Genomic DNA, 20,430 nt, shown 5'->3' with positions numbered 1-20,430 from the left:
ACTTCCTAAGGTAATCCTCTCCCTGTCCTCGTGCCTAGGGCATCGGTTGCTACATGTTCCGCATTGACGACTCGGAAGTGGTGGACGCCACCATGCACGGGAACGCAGCCCGCTTCATCAACCACTCCTGTGAGCCCAACTGCTACTCCCGGGTCATCAACATCGACGGCCAGAAGCACATCGTCATCTTCGCCATGCGCAAGATCTACCGCGGGGAAGAGCTCACCTACGACTACAAGTTCCCCATCGAGGACGCCAGCAACAAACTGCCCTGTAACTGCGGCGCCAAAAAGTGCAGGAAGTTTTTAAACTAGAACTTCAATTGGAAGCAAGGGAGCCCCAAGGGGCCAGGGTGAACCAAAGCTTCGTGTCACGCCCTCTGCGGCCACTCAGCCGGGCCGGGGAGGCCAGAGGCAGGAGTGGAGATGGGCTGGGCTCCGGGACCTGGCTGGCAGCTGTTTCTCTGTCAAAGTCCACATCTTCATGTCTCGCATGTGCACACTTACCCTTGTGAAAGACATGGGCGACTGGAGAAGAGCCTCAGCATGATTGTGTTTTTGCTGTTCTCATTTCCCCTGACCCCTGTGTTTGTTTCTAGCATGGGGCTAATAAGCAGGAGATGCTAGGAGAGGGTAGCAAGAGGTCAGCCCAGGCACAGGCCTGAGCATGGGGGAGCAATTGCGGGTCCGTCCTTGCTGGCTCATGGCTCAGAGGGAGTTCTCCTTTTGCGAGGGCTGTGTCAGAAGTTCAGTAGCACCATGTTGGAGTGAGCTTCCCTCCGAGGGCTGCAGCCCCAGCCCCCTGCCCCAAGGACCGTGCGTGTCCATCGTTCCTTGTGCTGCAAAACACTACTTGAGAGCCAGCGTGCAGGGGGCTGCTGCATTGCATGGGTCTGCCTTCATCTGGGAGGGCTCAGCCAGGGGGAGCAGGGCAGAGCAGCCACCAGCTAGACCGAAGGGTCGGGCTCACGCTTTGCTGCCAAATCCCAGCCTGAGCACAGGGGAATTCCTGCTGGTTTCTGGCAGAGACAGGGCTTGTGCCAGCAGCTGGGGCGCTGTAGATCTTTGCAAGCAAAGGCTTCCTTTCAGTGGTGCTTTCTCTGGCTGTGTAGAAGGGAAGTGCTCCTCTCCCAGGTCCTGTCTCCAGCAGCTCAAGGCGTTCCAGGTTTCCATCTCTCTGCCACCACAAAGCTAGTGTGAGGGGAGACGTGGCTGGGGAGAGCTGGGGTGAGAGCTTGCGTTAAGCAGCACGTGAAGAGCCGCTGTCACCCCGTCAGGTAGCGCAAGTCTTCCCGCCTGGGCCAGCCCCGAGGAGAACGGAAAGCCCCAAACCCACCACGCACCAATGCTGGGTTTTGCTCTGTTCTGTTTACAGTTTAGTATTTAAGGTTTTATAAATGTAAATATATTTTGTATATTTTTCTATGAGAAGCACTTCATAGGGGAAAGCACTTATGACGAGGCTTTTTAAACAGTGGTATTATCCTAATTTAAGAGAATCTCTTTTTAAGGGTTTTTTTAATTTTCCTAGGACGGTTGTAGGAAACACCGGATCCAGTCCGGCCCTTTCGCCAGAGAGGGTGGTACACTTTATTTTTGGGTTTTTTTACTCTTGTTCTGCTTTTTTGACTTCAGTAACCGTTTCCAGGAGGTTTGGCTGGACCTGAGATGTAACTCATGAGTGAGATGGGGGCAGGAAGGAGCATGGCCTGGCTGAGGAGGAGGTGGGCTCTGACTGAGCATCCTTCTTGCCTCTGCATCCTGCCTGGATTTAGAGGGAAAACTGAGATACAATGAGGGAGCCCTGAGCCCCAACCCCTTTTGGCTGGGGCGTGCGCCCCATCCGCAGGCGCTCTCTTGAAGGCAAATGAGTCTTTCCATGGAGAAGAGGAAGCGGGACGCACCCTCACCCTTCCCTGCGGGTAGGTCAGCAGCCGTTCGGGCGCTGGTGGGTGGGACGGCAGCTCCAAGACGTGGGAAAGGGCTGAGAGCACCTCCAGAGTTCCCTGTGCCTGCAGTGGATCACCCGAGGCCTCTTCCTGTGAGCTGGGAACGCCGCTTTAGCGGGTCAGGAGCTGCTGGTTTCTGTTCGTTATTGCACTGTGGGGCGAGGACTCGGTGGCAGCTGTTGGCAGGAGTCGTGTTGACACTGCATTTGTCACTGAGATGATTTGATGATGCACTGACAGTTTGGGAACGCACATACCTTGAGGAGGCCGGCAAGCATGGGCCGGGGACTCATCCCATGTGCCCAGGCACAGCTGCTCTGGTCTTCCTGTCCTGGTTCTGACGGCAGCGCTGGGTCAGCCCAGCAAAGCCCAAAACTGACCCAGTAGCTGGGCTCTGCTGCCATTTCTCTCCTCCGTGCCTGAATGGCAGAGGAGGAGCATCCTCCCTGGCACATGGATCCTCCTGATCCATCGGCCTGGTGGTGGGCAAAGGCTCCGGCTGGGCAGCGCTGCCCACAGCCACCGGTGTGGGGGAAGCAGCGGCTGTGGGACCCCTGAGAGCCGAGCGCTGGCACCTCTGGCGGGCCCGGCTGCTGCCGCTTTGCTGCTATTGCCGTTGCGGCGGGAGCCGCTGGGCCAGTGGAACTGTCTGTACTGCGGGAGCCGTGCTGCACTGCAGGGCCTGGAGGAGCCGCAGCAGCGAATGCGTGGGCTCGACGCCGCTGCCCCGTGTCTGAATGTACATTTTGTAAGGACTGAGCAGATCACAGTATCTGAAAATACTGAAAAAACCACAAAAAAAGGACCCTTGGGGCGTTTATTTTTGTTGTGTGTGTTCGTTTCCTAAGGAGAAGCGGGTCACTGCAAAGGGCTGGGTATCTTTCCTTTCTGGTTTCTTTCATTTCGAAGCAATACCAGGTTCTCCAGCGGGACGGTCTCTGTGCGGCATCGCACCATTCACATCCATACTACTGCTCACTCGGCACTTGCCAGGTTTTTATAGCTATAAATACGATATATATAGGAACTACTATAGAAACGCACCGTGTAACGCCACCTCGTGCAGTATCGGTCCATGGCTTTTAATTCTTAACACTATAGGTAAGGATCGTGTTCCAGTGGCTACCGCCGGCGGGAGCCAGGCCATGCGGCCCTCTCGCCCTTCTTGTGCCCAGTCGGTTCGTGTACAACTTGGTTTCTTCCTCTTCTTCCTCTCATTTTGGTTATGAATGTTGGGGTACCACCTGCATATGGGGAACTGTGCTCTGTGCTTTCCTGGTCTCTTTTACGAGGTGCAGTAGCTTTGTCTATCAACCGAGAACTATATTGTGGTGTTTCTTTTATTGAACTTAACAGTCTCTTTAGTAACTACAGGTAGGTGAATAATTGTTTCAAAAAAAATAAAAAGACAAAAAAAAAACTCTGCCAAGGCAAGGTTATGTTCTAGAAGTACATTTCTTGACACCTGATCATGTGTAATGAGCTCTTCTTCTCCCTTGTGTTCTTCCAAGCTTCTGGTCGGGTTGTTTTTTTTAAAAAAACACAAAAAAAGAGGAACCGTGTCTGAAGTCCATCAGTGTTAACTCCCTGCCTGCACAGGGAAGAAGGAAATACTTTAACAGTTAAAAAATGCTGAAAGCTCTGCAAAAGACTGAATGTAAAAACAAAAAAAGTGTACATACTTGTAAAAAAAAAACCAAAAAAAAACCAAACAAAGGAGTTTTTAAACATGTTTATTTTCTATGCACTTTTTTTTATTTAAGTGATAGTTTAATTAATAAACATGTCAAGTTTATTGCTGCAGAGGTCTCGTCTCCATTTCTTCCTGGAGAGGGGGGGAGAAGGTGCTCTTCGTGTGCCACAGCTGCTCCTGGAAGAGCCTTTGGGCCATGGTGAAGTCTCGTGCCCGGGCTCACCGTGATGGTATGGCCAGGTCATGGCCTGGGGTTGGACGGGGAAGGGGGAAGCGGCGCCCCAGGGTGAACATTAACCTGCCCAGGGCCACCCGCCCATGTCCTGACAGGGGCTGTCGCAGAGGGAGGGCACCATGGCCACGGCGAACGACAGGGCCGTCCTGCAGACCATCTTTAACCCCAGCACCCCCTTCGAGGACATCCCTGGGCTGGACGAGGAAGGGGAGGATGGCACCCAGGAGGAAAGTGAGTAGACACTGCATGGGTTCTGGCTGGCATGGGCAACAGGGTCCCTGTGATGCCACAGGGTGCATGGGCAGGGGAAGGAGGCTCTGGGGGCTGGGAGCAGCCACAACCCGATGCCCATTCCTCACTTGACAGGGGGGTTTTGGTGCCGGACACTTCCCCGGCCATGAGCTCCCCTTTGCGTTGCCACAGAGGCAGCCTTCCCCCCAGAGCTGCTGGAGCAGGTCCAGGACCTGGAGCTGCAGGGGGTGTCTGCTGCGGAGTCGGGAGATGTGAGCACAGCTCTGGAGCGGTTCAGCGAAGCCATCCACCTGCTGCCCGAGCGCGCCTCGGGCTACAACAACCGGGCCCAGGCCCTGCGGCTGCGGGGCGATGTGGCAGGTGAGCAGTGCGGATGGGTCATGGGTGCCCTCCCCAGGTATCCCCCACCCCGCCCCAACACATCTCCCACCCCGGCCAGGCGCCCTGCGGGACCTGGATGCCGCCATTCATCTGAGCAGGGGCTGCGGCCGTGCCGCCTGCCAGAGCTTCGTGCAGCGTGGGCTGATCCACCGGCTGCATGCCCGTGACAAGGATGCGTGGCAGGACTTCGAGCGTGCGGCACGGTTGGGCAGTGCCTTTGCCCGGCGGCAGCTGGTGCTGCTCAACCCCTACTCAGCACTTTGCAACCAGATGCTCTGTGAGATGCTGGGGCGGCTCCGTAACCCTGGCAGCACCGTGAGCGAGTGAGATGGGCAGGAGAAGGGAACAGCAGTGTGTGGGCTAGACATGTCCTGGCCACCAAAGAAGGTCCATCTCTGGTGCCAGAGATCCTCTTACTGTTGCTCCTCCTCCATCTCTGGCTGACAGCTGGGATGGGAGGTACCAAAATGCCTTGCTTTGTCTCAGCTCCACTCTATCCCCAATAAACCTGCCTGCATCCCTGGCACTCAGGCTCTGCTTGTGGCGTTGCAGGTAATTGCGGTGCGGTTCTGATGTGTGCAGAGCAGCACATACAGAGAACAGGCAACCCTGCAGGCATGAGGTCAGGCTGAGCACGGTGCTGGTCCCCCTCTGTTCATCCCCAGCCCTGGCTGGGTGGCCTGTCGCCACGCTCATGTGCACCACAGCCCTGCTCGGGGATGGCAGCTGCAGGGCGGACGGAGGATGCTCGCAGCCATGCCGGGGACTGCCCCTGCGCCGCACACGCAGCCCTGTGTGCCGGGGCCCAGAGCTGCACTGCGGGCTGTGCTGCAGATAAGGTGCAGTGCGGCTCTGTTGTCCAGCCCTGCTGCATGCTGGGATGCCTGGGAACAGCGCCACATCCTTGCTCCAGCTGCATGTCTCCTAGCACTGGACACAGCCACTGTATCATGTGGTGTTCCTGGGGCCGGCCGGCGGCTGCTTTTGCCCGGCTGCTGCTGCTGCTGGGCCTCCTGGCGTTCTGCTTGGCAGGTGAGGCTGCAGGGGGGGCAGGTCCAGCACTCTGGCAGCACCAGCGGGATGCTGCTGCAGCTCTGACATGCCACGGGCTCTCCGGCAGGGCTGGGGGAGCCGGGTCCCACCATCGATGGGCAGCCGCTGGCAGTGTGCACGCTGCGGGAGGGGGAGAGCCGTGTCTTCTCCTGCCGGGCTCCCCAGCCAGCCCCAGGTGCCATGCTGGCGTGGTACCTTGATGGCCAAAAGCAGGAGGCAAACTGCTCTGCTGTGGGCACCACCAGCACCTTCACTCTCACCGCCCGGCGCAGCGACCACGAGCTCAACTGCTCCCTGACGGACCCAGCCTCTGGGCAGACCTACAACGCCTCCATCCTCCTCGACGTGCAGTGTAAGGTCTGCGGTGCTGGCCCTGCTCCAGATGGAGGCACAGGGAGGGTGCATGGGGCTGCTGCCTGGCCACAGCAGGACTGTGACCTGTGGTTGCTGCAACTATAGCAGGGCAGGATCTCATCAGTCCTGTGCAGACACAGCTGATGAGCACTTCCAGCCTCTGGTGAGACAAATCCTGCTCCTGCCTGTGTGGCCCTGTCTCTGCTGCCTGTCTCACTGCCTATGTTTGTTGTGCAGATAAGCCAGAGATCCTGCAGGCACATGCCCACTACCAGGAGGCTGAGGGCAAGGGACTCCTCCTGGTGCTCTTTGTGCTGGTGGAAGCCAACCCGCCCGCCAGCATCACTTGGGTGGACGAGGATGGGCGAGTGATGGCCAACGCCTCAGAGTTCCTCCTCCTGGACACCACACACTACCCGGGGCTGGCCAACCACTCGCTCCGCATCCACCTCGACACTGCGGCTGGCAACTTCTCTGTCAGTGCTGCCAACAGCCTGGGTGTCACCACCACCTCCCTCCTGCTGCCAGGTAGGTGTTGGGGGGTAGGTGCAGCACCGTGGCTGTGCCAAAGCGTGCTGAGGGGGCCACACTGCCCGTGCAGGTCTGCTGGATGCCCGTGTGGAGCTGCCTCTCCTGGGTGTTGCAGTCGGAGCAGCCCTGGCCCTGTCTGCCCTGCTCAGCCTGGGCTTCTGTGCCGTTGGCCTGGCATGCCAACAGCCCAAGCCGGTGCCTGGCGAGGGACAAGTGGGAGGGAGCAGCCTGCTCAGCCGGTGCTCCCGTTGCAGCGGCCCTGAACTCCCACAGCCCGATGGTGCACGTCTGCCCCGCCAGACCCGGTCACTGCCACCTGACCTGCACCTCAGCGACCTCACGCAGGAGGCCAGAGGTGAGACCCCGGGTGCCAGTGTGGAAGGAGACAGAGTGACATGGGTCCTACTTGGGTGAGGGATCCGTGTATGGCTCTTGCCCCTTTCTTTTCCTGCAGCTTCCTACAGGGACGCAGGAGCCGGTTCTGGGGAAGAGGAGAGCACATGGCCAGGGCTGGAGAACTCCCTGGTCCTCAGCAAACTCGGTGAGGGGGTGCAGGCGGGTGAGTGCTGTGCTGTGCTGTGCTGGTGAAATGCCAGCCTCTGCGGCTGCTCCAAAGGGCAATGGCAACGAGCTGTCTTTGTCCCGCAGGTTTTATCCAGCTCCCAAAGTCTGGGCGCATCTACAAAGTGCCCAGCATGAGCAGCGAGGAGATTTGGCTGTGAGATATAGAGTGGTGCCTTGAGGCAGGGCTGCCCAGCCCCAGGCATGTGCCAGCCCCTGGAGAACAGTGTGGGTGCCGAGGGCTGTGCAGGGTGTTGACCAGCCCTGGCTCTACGTTCAGCTATGCACCGCAGGTCCCAGGAGCTGCACTGTGAGCCAAGGCATGGTTTTATGTAGCCTGCTCACTTTAGGAACAGATGCATCAAAGCTGTTTATAGCCAGACTCAGCCTTGCTGCCAGCACCAAGGTTCCTCCTGGGGTAACGCCAAGCACCAGCCTTGCTTTAGCAGGTTCATGGCCCCCTCACTGCATGATCCTTGCCATCCTTGCCAGAGCTGTGGCAGATGAGTGGACACAGGCAGCTGGCAGGGGCTGGAGGGAGTCCTCCCCACAGCAATAAACTAAACTTAAGTGTCTCTGTGGTGCCACGCTGGTTATTTCACCTTGGCAGCAGCTAAGGGGCTTGAGAATAGGAAAAGGGGCTCAGTAAGAGGAAGCAGAAGTTTGAGACCCCCAGTCAGGCTGTGGAAGGCACTGGGCAGATCCGAGAGTCATGTCTGAGGGTGGAACTTACTCCCACTTGCTCTAGCACTTGTCATGTGCACTCGAGGAGCCTCAGCTCTGCAGCAGCTACAGCTCAGGGAGCCTGTCACTGGAAAGGGCTGGTTTAATGCTGAACTCCTTGGCAACAAGTCAAAACTGGAGCCATTAGGCAGCTTCTGCAACAATGCAATAAGTCCTACTCTATGAATACAGAACACTTCAGCTGTGTCTCTAAAGCCAGGGAGGCTCCTGATGTGTTCTGCTCTGCTTCACAGGCTGCTGATAGCAGCAGAGATTGATCCAGAGATGAGGGTTTAACATGAAGCTTCAAGTAAAGCTTAACACCTCTGCCTCTGCCGCTTGCGAAGGAGGGTTGGATGGTGGGCTCCTGCCCTTCTTCCCATCAGACAAGGGCTTGAAATGCTGCAGAGGAAAAAACATGTTAGTGCAAAGATTTGGTGCTCATTCAAGAGTACAGGTGTGTGTGTAAAAATGCTACCTCTCTGCGTGACCTGTGGGCTTGGCAGCTCCAGCTTTTGGTGGGAAAAGCATTGTGGGCTCATGCTGGACCCTCGCGAAACCTCAGGGGCTCCTTGTGCAATGTTGAGGTACCAGCAAATCAAGCAGCTTAGAAAATGTTCTTTGGGCCCCCTTGTCCGGCCTGCCACCCCCTCACAGACACCCATAGCAAAGACAAACATGAGGAGAGAAGCCTTGTGATGCTTCCAGCTGGGTGAGCAGTGCCTGCCTGAAGCTGTACCTGTGAGTTCTTGAACTCAGAGTAGACAGAGAAGAGGATATGCAGAGGCTGGATCCGGCTCTTGTACACAGGGATGTCCAGAATGGCTACAAGCAAGAGCAGAAGCATGTGGGAGCACCTGAGTGCTGCAGGTAAAGACTGAACTTCCCCCTGCTCACTATTACTGGGGCCTTCCCTCACTGAAGACTGCAGGTACCCGTGGTACGAGTCCACATCCTACTGCAGAGAGCAGAGAATGATCTCGACTTCTCAGGGCTGAGCCTGCTCCTAACAGTCCCTTGCTTTAAGTGAGACAGTGCCAGGGCAGCAGCACACTTGTGCCCTCAGCACAGCCCCTGGCTTACCACAGATCATGTCAACATACTCGGCCAGGTCACAGCTCATCTCCGCCGTTGGGAGCCCCACCTGGAAAAGAGGGAGCAGTCAGCTCTGTCCTTGTATGGCAAGCGCAGCTCTCGGGCCAAGCACAGTGGCCACCAGGAATGGAGGCACCAAGCTGCTCCCCCATCTGGCATGGGAGAGACGGGAAGCACGAACAAACCCGAGTGAGCCGGGCCATGGGCAGAGCCCAGAATGAAGCTCTTTGGAGGCCCCTGGCTTTCATGGAAGGTGGTTATAACACCAGCACCAAACCAGCTCCCAACATACCTTTCCCAAGAGCTCCTCAAATTCCGGTGACCATTCCTGCATCAGGGTCTCTATGTCAGGCATTGGCCTGCCAGGGAAGAAAAGGACATAAACTTCAGGATCACACACAAGTGAAACAGTTTCCTGCTGCCAGGCTGCTGCAGAGGGGACCAGCTCCCTTTGAGCATAGCAGTGCTCAGCCCTCCTGGACTATGTCACCAGGCTCCCCGTGGCCTGAGCTGGGGCTGTACACGTTGAGAGGAGCTCACCGGGTGTAGTGGACTGTGGCAGGAGGTTTGCAGCGGTGCAGTTCGTTGATGCTCTCAATCCAGCTCTCAATGGCTTTAGGGTTCTTCTCTGCATTCTCCACACTCTTCACTTTTATCTGCTGCTAAGAACAAAAATACAAACCTGGAAGCATTTCAGGGTGTTTGGGGGCTTCTCTGAAACCCCTGCGTTGGCTCCACATTAACCATGCATTTTCTCTTTCCTAGTGGCACTGCATCAACCGAGGAGAGCCATGGGCAAACAGAACACTGAGGAAAACCAGGTACTGATAACCAAAAGGAAACAAATCTTCCCTCAAAGGAAACTGAACCAAAGCCTGCACCAAGCTTTGCCATAGATCCATCGCATAGATCCATGGCCTAAAGAAAACAGTTAGTGTTTTCTGCCTTTGAAGCTGAATTAGCAGCTGTGCTGCAACACTAGTCACAGAAGTAAGAGCAAAATGCAATGTTTTCACCCCAGGCAGTGTGCAGCAAGTGCAGCCTCCCCCTCCCTGACTCACTGTGATGTTGTGCTGCTTGGAGTTCTCTGTCAGCCAAAGGGAAAGCACGGTGGGATCCGACTGCTTGGTCGACGGCTCGTCCAGCACCAGCAGGCCCAGGTTATCAGGACTGCCATCAGGACGGGGAACCTGCAGACAAACAGAGGTCCTGTTTCCTGCGGGAGTCTAGCGCAGGGGATGTTGGGCTGTTTTGGAGGGAGCCTCCCCGTGGTTTAAAAACCAGACCCTAAAAGGGATTGGCAGGCCTGCTCTCTTGAATACGAGTTGTTAGTACAATGCTGCCTGAAAAGCACAAGGTGTTGGACAAGGGAAACATGGCCCTGGCCCCAAATTATGCCTGAGAAGTGACTGTTTGACAGCCCAGGGGCAGGGCCCACTGGGCTGTAGGGCCAATACCACGTCCTTTTTCAGCTCGTGTGCAGCACATATAGAGGGAAGCAAAGCAACTGTACCTTTAGGAACGCGTCAATGTCTCCAACTGCAGGAATAAAGTCTGGGATGAAAGGCTGCAGTTTGTACTCAATCTCTATTGGTTTGGGAGTGTACCTGGGGAAAAACAGCAGCACTGTGGGAGCAGCTACGGACTGTCCTGCAACACTTGCCCAGTAATTGACACACAGGAGAGCAAGGAGTGGGCTAAAACCCCTTCCACTCACCTCTTGATGTACTCAAAGAGTTCTTTGATTTCAGAAGACACCGGCAGGTAGTCATAATCTGCTATACTAAAGTCCCTAAAGGAAGGCAGAGAAATGCAGGCAAAGATTAACATGCAATAGGCTGTCTACAAGTGGGAACCAGCACCCTGCTGTGCAAGACCAGCATGAAGGAAGTGGAAACACCGAGGTAGGGAGTCCCCTCTTGCACAGGAGAACCATCACTGGGCCCTGTTTTGCTGGCACTTGGCTGAGTTGCCTGTGGTGACAGCCTCGTGTAGGGGTGTCAAAAGCCAGATAACTGCTCACCCCGTGAGCGCAGCCCCGTGCTCCTCCGAGTCGTTTTCCGAGTCAGTCTCCGAGGAGTCTTCCGAGTCCTCCGAGCCCTCGTCCTCGCTGAGGGTGGCGGCCGCGGCCGATCGAGCCACCACCTCCTTCTAGGAGAGAGACCGGGCCTCACGGGGCCGCCCTCCCGCTGCCAGGCCGCCCTCCATCCGCTGCCTACCTTGTTGCCGCTGCCCTCCTCGTCGCTGCTCTGATCGGTCGCGGGATGCCCCGGCCAGCGGGAGGCCTGGGGCCGGCCCATACCCCCTGCACGCGGCGATCGGGCCCCGGCTGACCTCCCCGCAGCGCCGCCCGCCTGCTCGGCCTCCGGCAGGTCCAAACGCTCGTAGTACGGCTGATCTTCGGGCAGGCGGGCCTAGGCAGAGCGGCGAGGTGAGGCGGCGGCCTGGACCCAGCCCCGGTCCCACCCCGGCCCGGCGCCCGGCTCACCTCCGCCATGCCGCCCCGCCGCCGTTGCCACGGCGACGCGCCCGCCTCTGCCGCCCCTGGCCGGCTAGAGCGGCCGGGCCTCCGTGGCGCTCCCTGGCGGGAGGGGCGGCCGCGGTCCGCCAACCGCGCCCCGCGCGCCGTGCGTTACGGCGCTTCCGGCTGGGGACGTGGCTTGGCGCCGCCATCTTGTGCGGCTGCCCGAGGGACGCGCAGGGACCGAGTGCGGAGGCCCGCGCTGCTGCTGCCGCCGCCGCCGCCATGGTAAGGTCTCGCTCTGCCGCCCATCGCGGGAAACAGCGGCGGGAAGGGACGCTTCTCGGGGGACTCCCCGCTGCCGCCGTCCGCCCGGGCCTGGCGCTGGAGTCCCGTGGCCTGCGGGGCAGAGCTGGGCGCTGCGGCAGGTCCTGCCGCCCGGACAGGCGGGGCTGCTGCCGCTGCCCTTGGGCCGGTGCGGCCTGAGCACGGGAACCGTTCCGCTGCGGGAAGGAGCCGGTTCTGCGCCTTGTGGTCCCCAGCGCTGTTCCACCGCGGGTTCGGGCGGCGGGGCTGGGAGGCCGCTCCGTAACAGAGCAGAGCCGTGTGCTCCCGGAGCAGTGGGACCCCCGGTGCCGCTTACCTTGCACCGTGACCCGTGCTTTGGGGCAGTACTTACAGAGATAAAATTTCGTCCTGACATAAAAGCACTTCGGGATGCGTTTGTCCCCGAGCTGTCAAGCTGCAAGTCCCCGAGGCCTCACACAGTGCTGCCGGCCTGGGGCTGAGGTGAAACTTGGTCTGTTTCTGAGAGTTCCCAGCAGTTGCCTGTTAATAACAGCGGTTGGGGATTTACGAGATCATCAGCACAGCAACAGCCTTATTCTGACAAAGTTAAGAGCTGTTCTATGAGAGGGAGATGCGAGGAGGAAGTCTCTGTAGTCCAAGAGAACGAGAAGACGTGGGCTGCAGTCGCTTTACTACCTTTGTATTGGAGGTGTGATAACAGTTAGAGGTGCCCAGGAGAGCCATCCAGAGGCTGTGGTTAATGCAGCTGGCACTTTTCCATTAATGTGGCTTTGCCGTGGATGTGGCCCTGGGAAGAACCATCCTGTTTTACAACATTTCTGTGTTTAGTTGTAAGCTGGGGTGAGACTGACCAGAAGCTCGGTAACCTGGACCCTCCCCAGAGCACTGGGTGGGTTGTGCCACCTCCATGTGTGTAGGAAGGGGCCAGTTTCCTGTGCTCAGGGTAACAGAGCAAAGGAGAGGTGAGTCTGCTTTTAGCATAGCGCAGTTACTGGTGCTGGTGACAGCAAAAGGCTGAAAGTTGTGTCCAAGGAGGCTGAGCTGGGATGCGCTACTCGTGAAGTTGGGATGGAGTCGATGCTCTCCTCTCCTCCCACGCTGACCGGCCCTCGCCTCCTCCGCAGGTGCTGTTGGCAGCAGCCGTGTGCACGAAAGCGGGAAAGGCCATCGTGTCCCGGCAGTTCGTGGAGATGACGCGCACCCGCATCGAGGGGCTGCTGGCGGCGTTCCCCAAGCTCATGAACACAGGGAAGCAGCACACATTTGTGGAGACGGAGAGCGTGCGGTACGTCTATCAGCCCATGGAGAAGCTCTACATGGTGCTGATCACCACCAAGAACAGCAACATCCTGGAAGATCTGGAAACACTCCGACTCTTTTCCAGAGTGGTAAGGATCTAAGGATCGCTCGCTTACTGCAGAGTTCCTGCTGTCAGCTCTGATGGGGAGACCAAAGGGGTGATTGCTAAAGTTAGCATTAAATATTCTCTGTATTCAGGGCTCCTCAGGAGATTCGCTGGCCCCCGTGTGTGCTTAGGTTCCTCTGAGTTAGTGTTCCAGAGAAGCTAAGAGGTTGTCCAAGGTATTGTAGTGTAGGAAAACTAATCATGGGAAAACTTGATCTTGTTTATCAGCAACGTAAGAGCAGCTTGACAGTGCGCTGGTCTTGTGGAGAGGCTAGCACTGCTTTGAAGTCAGGGGGTAGCAGACAGAAAGTGTTTACACAGTGTTGTCTGCAGATACCCCTTCAAAATGTTTTCTCCTATCCAGATCCCTGAATATTGCCGAGCTCTGGAGGAGAACGAGATCTCTGAGCACTGCTTCGACCTGATTTTTGCCTTTGATGAGATTGTTGCCCTGGGCTACCGTGAGAACGTCAATCTGGCCCAAATTCGGACCTTCACTGAGATGGAGTCACATGAAGAGAAGGTGTTCCGAGCAGTCCGAGAGGTGAGCAGGAGTAACCGCAAGCTGAGTCACACATACCCACTCTGGGAGACGCTACTGCTGCTCAGCTTTGATAGTGGCCCAGAAATGATTTCACTTTTCTGTAAACTAAGTGCTAATCTCATGTTCCCTTTTGCTTCACAAAGGGTTTACAGGCAAATGCACTTGGTTCCTGAGCAGAATGAGATTGAGATTGCAAAGCTCTATCAGCCTCTTGTCTTTTACTTCAGACTCAGGAACGCGAAGCAAAAGCTGAGATGCGCCGTAAAGCCAAGGAGTTGCAGCAGGCCCGGAGGGACGCAGAGAGGCAGGGCAAGAAGGCACCTGGGTTCGGCGGCTTTGGGAGTGTGGCTGTGTCCGGGGGCACGACGACAACCATGATCACGGAGACCATCATTGAGACGGAGAAGCCCAAAGTGGCTCCAGCGCCTGCCAGGTGAGTGTGCAGCAGGGAGCAAGTGGGCCTCGGGGTCAGCAGAGCTGGAAGGACATGCCCCAGTAAAGGCCCTTTTCTTGTTGAGTAGCATTTGTGGTGCGTCCCACATTAGCATTCCAGAGTGTCTCTGGAGCCTTTGATAGGTGAAGGGATCCACAACCTGTGTAAGAAAAAGAGGTCCCAGCTACTGGTAATACGCAGAACAGAATCCAAACCTAAATTACAACTTTGCAGCCTACATATTAGTTTTGAGCATGTTCTCCCAGAAAAAAGGCTGCAGAGGTGAAATAGTTTTGTTGGGATACAGCGCTTGCAGGTAAGGAGGAATCTGTTGCCATGATCTGACCTGGAGGTTCTTACACCTTTTCTTTAGGCCCTCGGGTCCCAGTAAAGCCTTGAAACTTGGTGCTAAGGGGAAGGAGGTGGACAACTTCGTAGACAAGCTGAAATTGGAAGGAGAAAATATCCTGACTGCTGTAGGGAAGCGCTCCACGGAAGCAGCCAAAGTTCTTGCTCCTCCTGTTAACATGGAGAGGTAGGTACTGCCCTGGCTTTGGAAGCATTGTTCCTGCAGTGTGCTGTGTGGTGCACATGTGGCTTCCTGAGCTCGCTTCCTTTCTTGTTTTCAGAACAGGCTTTTTCCTGCCCTTCAGGTCCCATGTGCTCTCTCGGGCTCTCATTTTAAATTGTGGTGGGCAAAACCTTGGGAAGCACAGCAGGAAAAGGCAGACAGCTCCTTTCAGTAGGACTTACCTGAACTCAGGTGTACATCCGTTGTTCAGCTGAGGTTGGGAGTTTTCCTATGCCTTTTTCCCTTAAATAGCTGCTATTTTTCTGTTCTTCAGATGCAGAACTCCTGCCAAATTGTAGCTTGGGATGGCCACGTTCATAGATAATTTTATATATAGCAGTTCAGAAGTTTCTAGCACCGTGAGCTGTGCTCCTGTCAGCAGAGGATTTTTGGGTGAACAGCCCCTTGAGATGCTGTATCACTGCTCTTCATGTGGGCTTCCACCCATTGCAGACTCACATCCCTGGAGCTGACCTGGGGGAGAGCATTAGCATCTGCTGTGCCCTCTGTGCTGTTCCATTGGGGCCATCCCACTCCTGGGGGCTCTGTCTCGTTACGTGCAGCCTTCCTTGCTGACCACTGCTCTCTCATCTGGCCTCTTGGATGCCAAGCATAGCACTTGTGACACCTACTTTCTGTCTGTCTAGTGTGCACATGAAAATAGAGGAGAAAATCTCCCTGACTTGCGGCCGTGACGGAGGGTTGCAGAGCATGGAGCTGCACGGCATGATCATGCTGCACATTGCTGATGAGAAGTTTGCACGGATTCGCCTGCATGTGGAAAATGAGGACAAGAGGGGAGTGCAGCTACAGGTAAAGCCTGTTCAGTGTCCTGTGCTCTCAAATGTGCTTTTGCTCCTCTCCAGGGAGTATGTGAGCATGTCAGTGTCCTGTGTTCATGTTCGAGCTGTCTCAATACATGAGTTGAAAATGGGAGTAGTCACTGCAGATGTTAGCGCAGTGGGGCCAGCTCACACTGGAAAGATTGAAGTTCAGTTGAGAAATCCAGTCTCGTGCCCTTATCTCCCTGCCCTCGGTGCCTTATCTGCCCGGTGGTGCACGTTGCTGTGCCGTCTGGTCACACTTGGACCTTGCAGCAGCCTGGTGCATTGCTTGGTGCTCGTTGGTGTGATGTGAGCTTTAGTTGTGGAGTGGGAGAATTTAGTGTGGGGTCCTGTGCTGCTGAGGAATGAATTTGCTACCTCTTGGGGTCACTTGTGTGCCATCACTGCTGCATTGGAGGCAATTGATGGAGTCCATGATTGCAGCCAGTGATAACAGCTTGGAAGATTCTGAAGGACACATCCCCTTTCTCCCACTCTCTGTGGCCTTACTGATACCTGGAGATTGTGCTCCTTTGATACACTCCTTTGCACCCTCCCTCCTCCTCCTTGCTATGAGCTTGCCTGTATATGGCTGGCTTGTCTGCTGCTGGCTTATACGCTAGGAGGTTCCTTACTGGCACATCTCGTGAGGGAGTTCCTAACAACGCTCCCACATGTGCTGCTTCAGGTGGAAGACAAGATCAAACCCAGTGCTGACTCCTGTCTTTCTAGCATAACTTGAAGGTTGACTTGCAAAAATCCTCTGCTTCTGCAAAGCTGCTTATGGAGAGAGAATATTTAAATTGAGTTTGGCTGCTGATGTAATGTGTTAAGGTTGTGGAGGGAAGTAGGATTTTTGCGGTTTCAGGGTGTTCCAAGCAGCATTAGGTTGCTTTTTCTTCTGTTGTGGGTCTTCAGGATGGCATTTGAGGTTTTAAGAGTCATTAAAGTTGCTCTCTAGGTGTCAGCCCAGGACATGCGTTGCTGGCATGTCTGGTGCAGTGGTGTGTGTTCTGGAAGGAATCCCAGGTTGATAAGCAGATGTGCTCCTGCTGGGCTTCTGAGCCAGGAGCAAACCTGATGTGTGTCAAGTAAATCACCCTGGGATGTGTCATCCTGCCTTACTAGAGCCCGCATTGCCTTCCGACAGTTCTGTCTTTAGGCTCAGAGTTGGAGCCTGGGCATATGTTCCCCTTTCAGACTCACCCAAATGTGGACAAGAAGCTCTTCACTACAGAGTCGCAGATCGGTTTGAAGAACCCAGAGAAGTCATTCCCTATTAACAGTGATGTGGGAGTGCTGAAGTGGAGGTTGCAGACCACGGAGGAGTCCTTCATTCCATTGACAAGTGAGTGCAAGTGTGCAGCTGGGAGATCGGGTGGAAAATCGGCTGATGTGCATTAGGTTGCAGAGACACCTTAGAACAGCTTCGAGTGCCTTAAAGGAGCTGACAGGAAAGCTGAAGAGGAGCTTTGGACAAGGGCCTGTAGGGACAGGCCAAGGGGAATGGCTTTAAACTGTCAGAGAAGATTCAGATTTGGTATTAGGAAGAAGTTCTCTACTGTGAGGGTGCTGAGGCACTGACACAGGCTGCCCAGAGAAGCTGTGGCTGCCCCATCCCTGGCAGTGTTCAAGGCCAGGTTGGTAGGGGCTTGGAGCAACCTGGTCTAGTGGAAGGTGTCCCTGCCTGTGGCAGGGGATTGGAACTCGATGAGCTTTAAGGTCCCTTCCAACCCAAACCAGCTGGGATTCTGTGATCCATGGGCTGCCAGCTTGTAGCCAGCCTCCAGCAGCTGGGCTGCCTGGAGTGTGCCATACTCTCAGATGAGATGTTGGAGATGTGTTTCCCTGGATAGTGCCTGTTCTTGGTGGAAAGTGTTTTGTGTGATGCTCTTAAAGAAAAGAAAAAGCTTTTATTTAAGTCAGGATTTCTTGGGGATGACTTTGCAGTGCCTTTTGGGAGCCCGTGTGGTTCACTCACTGTTTCTGTGCCCTCAGTTAACTGCTGGCCATCAGAAAGCGGCAACAGTTGTGATATTAACATTGAATATGAGTTGCAAGAGGAGAGCCTGGAGCTGAACGATGTGATCATCACCATCCCCTTGCCGTAAGTAACACTCATTGTCCAGGCAGCATTATCACGTCTGCCTGGATCCCGTTGCTTCTCTCTTCTCCCTGGTTTGTGAGTCTGGACAAGCAAACAGGCTGGAAAAGCACTTCCTTAGCTCTGTGCAGTTGAGCTGTTGTAACTTCTCATTACCTACTCTAGGTCTGGTGTTGGTGCTCCAGTGATTGGGGAGATTGACGGTGAGTATCGCCATGACAGCCGGAGAAACCTCCTCGAGTGGTGCCTGCCAGTGATAGATGCCAAAAACAAGAGCGGCAGCCTGGAGTTCAGCATAGCAGGGCAGCCAAATGACTTCTTCCCGGTGCAAGTCTCCTTCATCTCCAAAAAGAACTATTGCAACATACAGGTATGGTCGCTGCTGGTACTCTGTGGGTGTGATGTTGCCACTCTTTGCTCCTCCGAGCTGCCTTGGTCATGACTATAAGTGGCTGTGTGGTGGCCTCTTGTGCGCTGCTGCTGTTCTTGATGAAGGCTCAGGTGTTGGCATGAAGTTTCCTCTGTGTTGGCATGAAGTTTCCTCTGTGTTGGCTGGGTTTGGGTTGCCAGTGGACAACACTTGGCAGCTTTAGCTCCCCAAAGCTGACTGGCCATTTGGTCTGAGCATTTGTGACTCTGGTAACCACTAATTCCCCTCAGACTTTGATAGAGAAACTGTCAGCCTTCAAGCCAAAACATGTGTCTCTGTCTCTTGCCCCATCCCTGGCAGTGTTCAAGGCCAAGGTGGATGGGGCTTTGAGCAACTTGGTCTACTGGAGTGTCCCTACCTGTGTTATGGGGTTGGAACTAGATGGCTTTAAGCTCCCTTCCAACCCAAACTGGTCTGTGATGCCATGCTGCTATATGGCTTCTGTCTGTCCCTCCTGAGCTGCTGCTAACTTTTAGCAGAGACACAGCTACTGCAGAGAACCCTTCCCCATTTCCAGCTTTCCTGAGAAGAAAGCTCTTTCTGGCAGCTTGAAAGCGCTTGGTTGCCACTGTCCTTGCGAGCGTCCTGGTGTCGGCACTGAGCTAACTCTGCCTCTTGTCCTGCAGGTTACCAAAGTGACCCTGGTAGATGGGAACAGCCCTGTCAGGTTTTCTACTGAGACCACCTTCCTGGTGGACAAGTACGAGGTGCTGTAACGTGCCCACAGGGCCCACAGTGGAGGCAGGTTTTTTAAATTTAAGAAAAAAAGAAAAAGAAAAAAAAAAGAGGCCGAAGTTGATTGGGAATGTGGGAATGCCGCAGCCCCCCCGCGGAGGAAGATGCGTGGCTCTGCCGCCTGCAGCACTCCCAGGGCACAGACACTTTTGGCATAGAATTGACGTGCTCACGGGGGGAAAGGCTACAAATTTCTTTGGCAGATTTTCACTGGCCGGCAGGAAAGCACTACCTCCACTGCAGGGAGCCTGCCTTTGACCCGTCCCCGTCCCCCCTGGAGCCACCTGGCGCCCAGTCCCAGCGCCCACCAGCCATCGTCCTCTCCCTGCTGAAGCATCACGTGCCGATCCCTCATGGTGCTGCTGCCATTTTAGTTTCTCCTCGACCTTCTTCAACTCCTGTTTCTGTTGATGAAAGCTGGCATTAAGATGACGTGCATGGGGCGCCTGGCTCTTCCAGACCCTCCTGTCTGGTGGCAGCAGAGCAATTTGGCTGCAGTTCTGAGTGAGGGGGTCTGGCACAGGAAAAGGTCACAGTGCTCGATCCTTCTGCCCTGCACAGTTACTGCTGCCCTTGGAGCTGGGCTCGCCTCTGGCTCCGAGAGGGCTCCATGGTGACACAGGACACACTTCGGCATGTTCCTGCTGCTGATGGAGAGCATCCAGAGGGACTGTCCCTGTGCACAGGCTCACTGTCTGCTGCAGCTGCTCTTGGGCCAGGCTTTGGAGGTGGTGTAGGTTAGAACCAGCTGCATGTCCTTCCTGCGGCTCTTTCGGTGCCAGGGGAAGGCCTTGGTGCATGGAGCCGTGGATGCTGGGTTGCCTGGGCTGCCCCCATGGTCACAGAAAGGGAGCACTCTGAAGGCACACACACCAGGTTCCTGGGAGCACCTCTGAGAGTGCATCTCTGTTCCCTGGGGCCCTCTGCCGAAGAAGTTCGTGGTCTCTCCTCTGTTGGCAGCACCTGGGAGGGAACCATCCCTCATCCCGGCCCTGGAAGGGTGGGAGAGCAAACCCTGTTCCTAGGAAAGCAAAGTAGGTGGCAAATCCCACTAGCTCGGTCCTGGTGGAGAGCTGCTTTTCCATATGTTAAAATGGAGTCGAGGTTAGTTTGGAGCTTTTTCTTCATTTTTTTTTCCCTGGAATTGGTTGGAGGGTCACACTGAAGCCAAACCGGGATCCCCTTTTGTAACCCTGTACTGGCCTAGGGACTAGAGCACATTCCAGTGTACACAGATACGAGTCTTTAACCCAATAAAGAGTTCTGTCGGAGGAGCTGGCTCTGCCTGCGGCGTTCCTTCGGGCTCAGCCCTGCGGGGGGCGGAACGGGGCGGACCCGGCGGCGGCCGCCGACAACGGCGGCGGGACCGGAGGATCTGAGCTGAAGTAAGCGGCGGCGGGGAACAGGCCGGGGTCGGGGCACCGGGAGCGGCTCGTGGCGGGGGGACCCCACTCTTGTCCCTGTAACCGCTTCCCCCAGGAAGCGAGCGGGGTCCAGGCCTGCGGGGACTCCCCCAAGGGCAACGCGTTGGGGTACGGGGTGGGGAGGGGCCTCTGTGTCTGCACTGGGACATGGGATGTGGTGGGGGTGCCAGTCCCTGACCGGGGGCTCCCAAGAACGGATGTGGGGAAGGAGCTGCAGGCGGGAGACCAGGAGAACCCTTTAGCCGTTGTGGCACGTTTCGGAGGGACACGGGTGGGCTGGGACCTGGGTCTGGGGATCCACATCATGTTGGGTTTGTCGGTGTGGGAGCCCTGAGAGCATCCAGCCCCATGTGGGAGGCTGGAC

General features: G+C 55.9%; 5 protein-coding genes across 11 annotated transcripts in view; 4 read left to right on the top strand and 1 right to left on the bottom strand.

Moving 5' to 3' along the window:
• Positions 1–3,851, top strand: part of KMT2A (lysine methyltransferase 2A) — a 41,850-nt gene extending 37,999 nt beyond the window's left edge. For all 4 annotated transcript variants that reach the window (XM_080631511.1, XM_080631510.1, XM_080631512.1 and 1 more), the window contains one exon: positions 39–3,851. In XM_080631511.1, the coding sequence (XP_080487637.1) occupies positions 39–314 (276 nt within the window). In that variant the 3' untranslated portion in view covers positions 315–3,851. The remainder of the gene's footprint in view (positions 1–38) is intronic.
• On the top strand, positions 3,846–4,920 carry TTC36 (tetratricopeptide repeat domain 36). Its single transcript, XM_080631513.1, has 3 exons — positions 3,846–4,107; positions 4,300–4,488; positions 4,568–4,920. The coding sequence occupies exons 1-3, from the start codon at positions 3,996–3,998 to the stop codon at positions 4,834–4,836; spliced, it is 570 nt and encodes a 189-aa protein (XP_080487639.1). The 5' UTR covers positions 3,846–3,995; the 3' UTR covers positions 4,837–4,920.
• A 345-nt stretch (positions 4,921–5,265) lies between these two features.
• TMEM25 (transmembrane protein 25) lies at positions 5,266–7,169 on the top strand (the record flags this gene model as incomplete). The annotated part of the gene is made up of 7 exons (XM_080631624.1): positions 5,266–5,348; positions 5,438–5,541; positions 5,630–5,914; positions 6,154–6,444; positions 6,518–6,802; positions 6,902–7,006; positions 7,096–7,169. The coding sequence occupies 7 exons, from the start codon at positions 5,266–5,268 to the stop codon at positions 7,167–7,169; spliced, it is 1,227 nt and encodes a 408-aa protein (XP_080487750.1).
• Positions 7,170–7,834: 665 nt separating this feature from the next.
• On the bottom strand, positions 7,835–11,568 carry IFT46 (intraflagellar transport 46). 3 transcript variants are annotated; one of them, XM_080631792.1, is made up of 11 exons: positions 11,315–11,412; positions 11,046–11,240; positions 10,850–10,977; positions 10,544–10,618; positions 10,340–10,433; positions 9,888–10,016; positions 9,367–9,488; positions 9,119–9,185; positions 8,815–8,875; positions 8,471–8,556; positions 7,835–8,133 (listed from the first exon to the last, which is right to left on the bottom strand). In XM_080631792.1, the coding sequence occupies exons 1-11, from the start codon at positions 11,321–11,323 to the stop codon at positions 8,038–8,040; spliced, it is 1,062 nt and encodes a 353-aa protein (XP_080487918.1). In that variant the 5' UTR covers positions 11,324–11,412; the 3' UTR covers positions 7,835–8,037. The 3 variants fall into 3 exon arrangements, with proteins under 3 accessions (XP_080487918.1, XP_080487917.1, XP_080487919.1); XM_080631791.1 differs by lacking the exon at positions 10,850–10,977 and having other exon boundaries at positions 11,315–11,568; XM_080631793.1 differs by lacking the exons at positions 8,471–8,556; positions 10,850–10,977 and having other exon boundaries at positions 11,315–11,568.
• On the top strand, positions 11,476–19,916 carry ARCN1 (archain 1). Of its 2 annotated transcripts, none has more exons than XM_080631789.1 (10): positions 11,476–11,575; positions 12,721–12,984; positions 13,366–13,545; positions 13,773–13,978; positions 14,352–14,513; positions 15,197–15,362; positions 16,574–16,721; positions 17,372–17,480; positions 17,643–17,847; positions 18,534–19,916. In XM_080631789.1, the coding sequence occupies exons 1-10, from the start codon at positions 11,573–11,575 to the stop codon at positions 18,621–18,623; spliced, it is 1,533 nt and encodes a 510-aa protein (XP_080487915.1). In that variant the 5' UTR covers positions 11,476–11,572; the 3' UTR covers positions 18,624–19,916. The 2 variants fall into 2 exon arrangements, with proteins under 2 accessions (XP_080487915.1, XP_080487916.1); XM_080631790.1 differs by lacking the exon at positions 11,476–11,575 and adding an exon at positions 11,631–12,558.
• The last annotated feature ends 514 nt before the right edge of the window (positions 19,917–20,430 follow it).

The sequence above is a fragment of the Psittacula echo genome (genome assembly GCF_963264785.1).
Source record: "Psittacula echo genome assembly, chromosome: 18".
NCBI lineage: Eukaryota > Metazoa > Chordata > Aves > Psittaciformes > Psittacidae > Psittacula > Psittacula echo.
The sequence above is the reverse complement of the archived record's forward strand: the minus strand, read 5'-3'. Positions and strand labels throughout refer to the sequence as shown.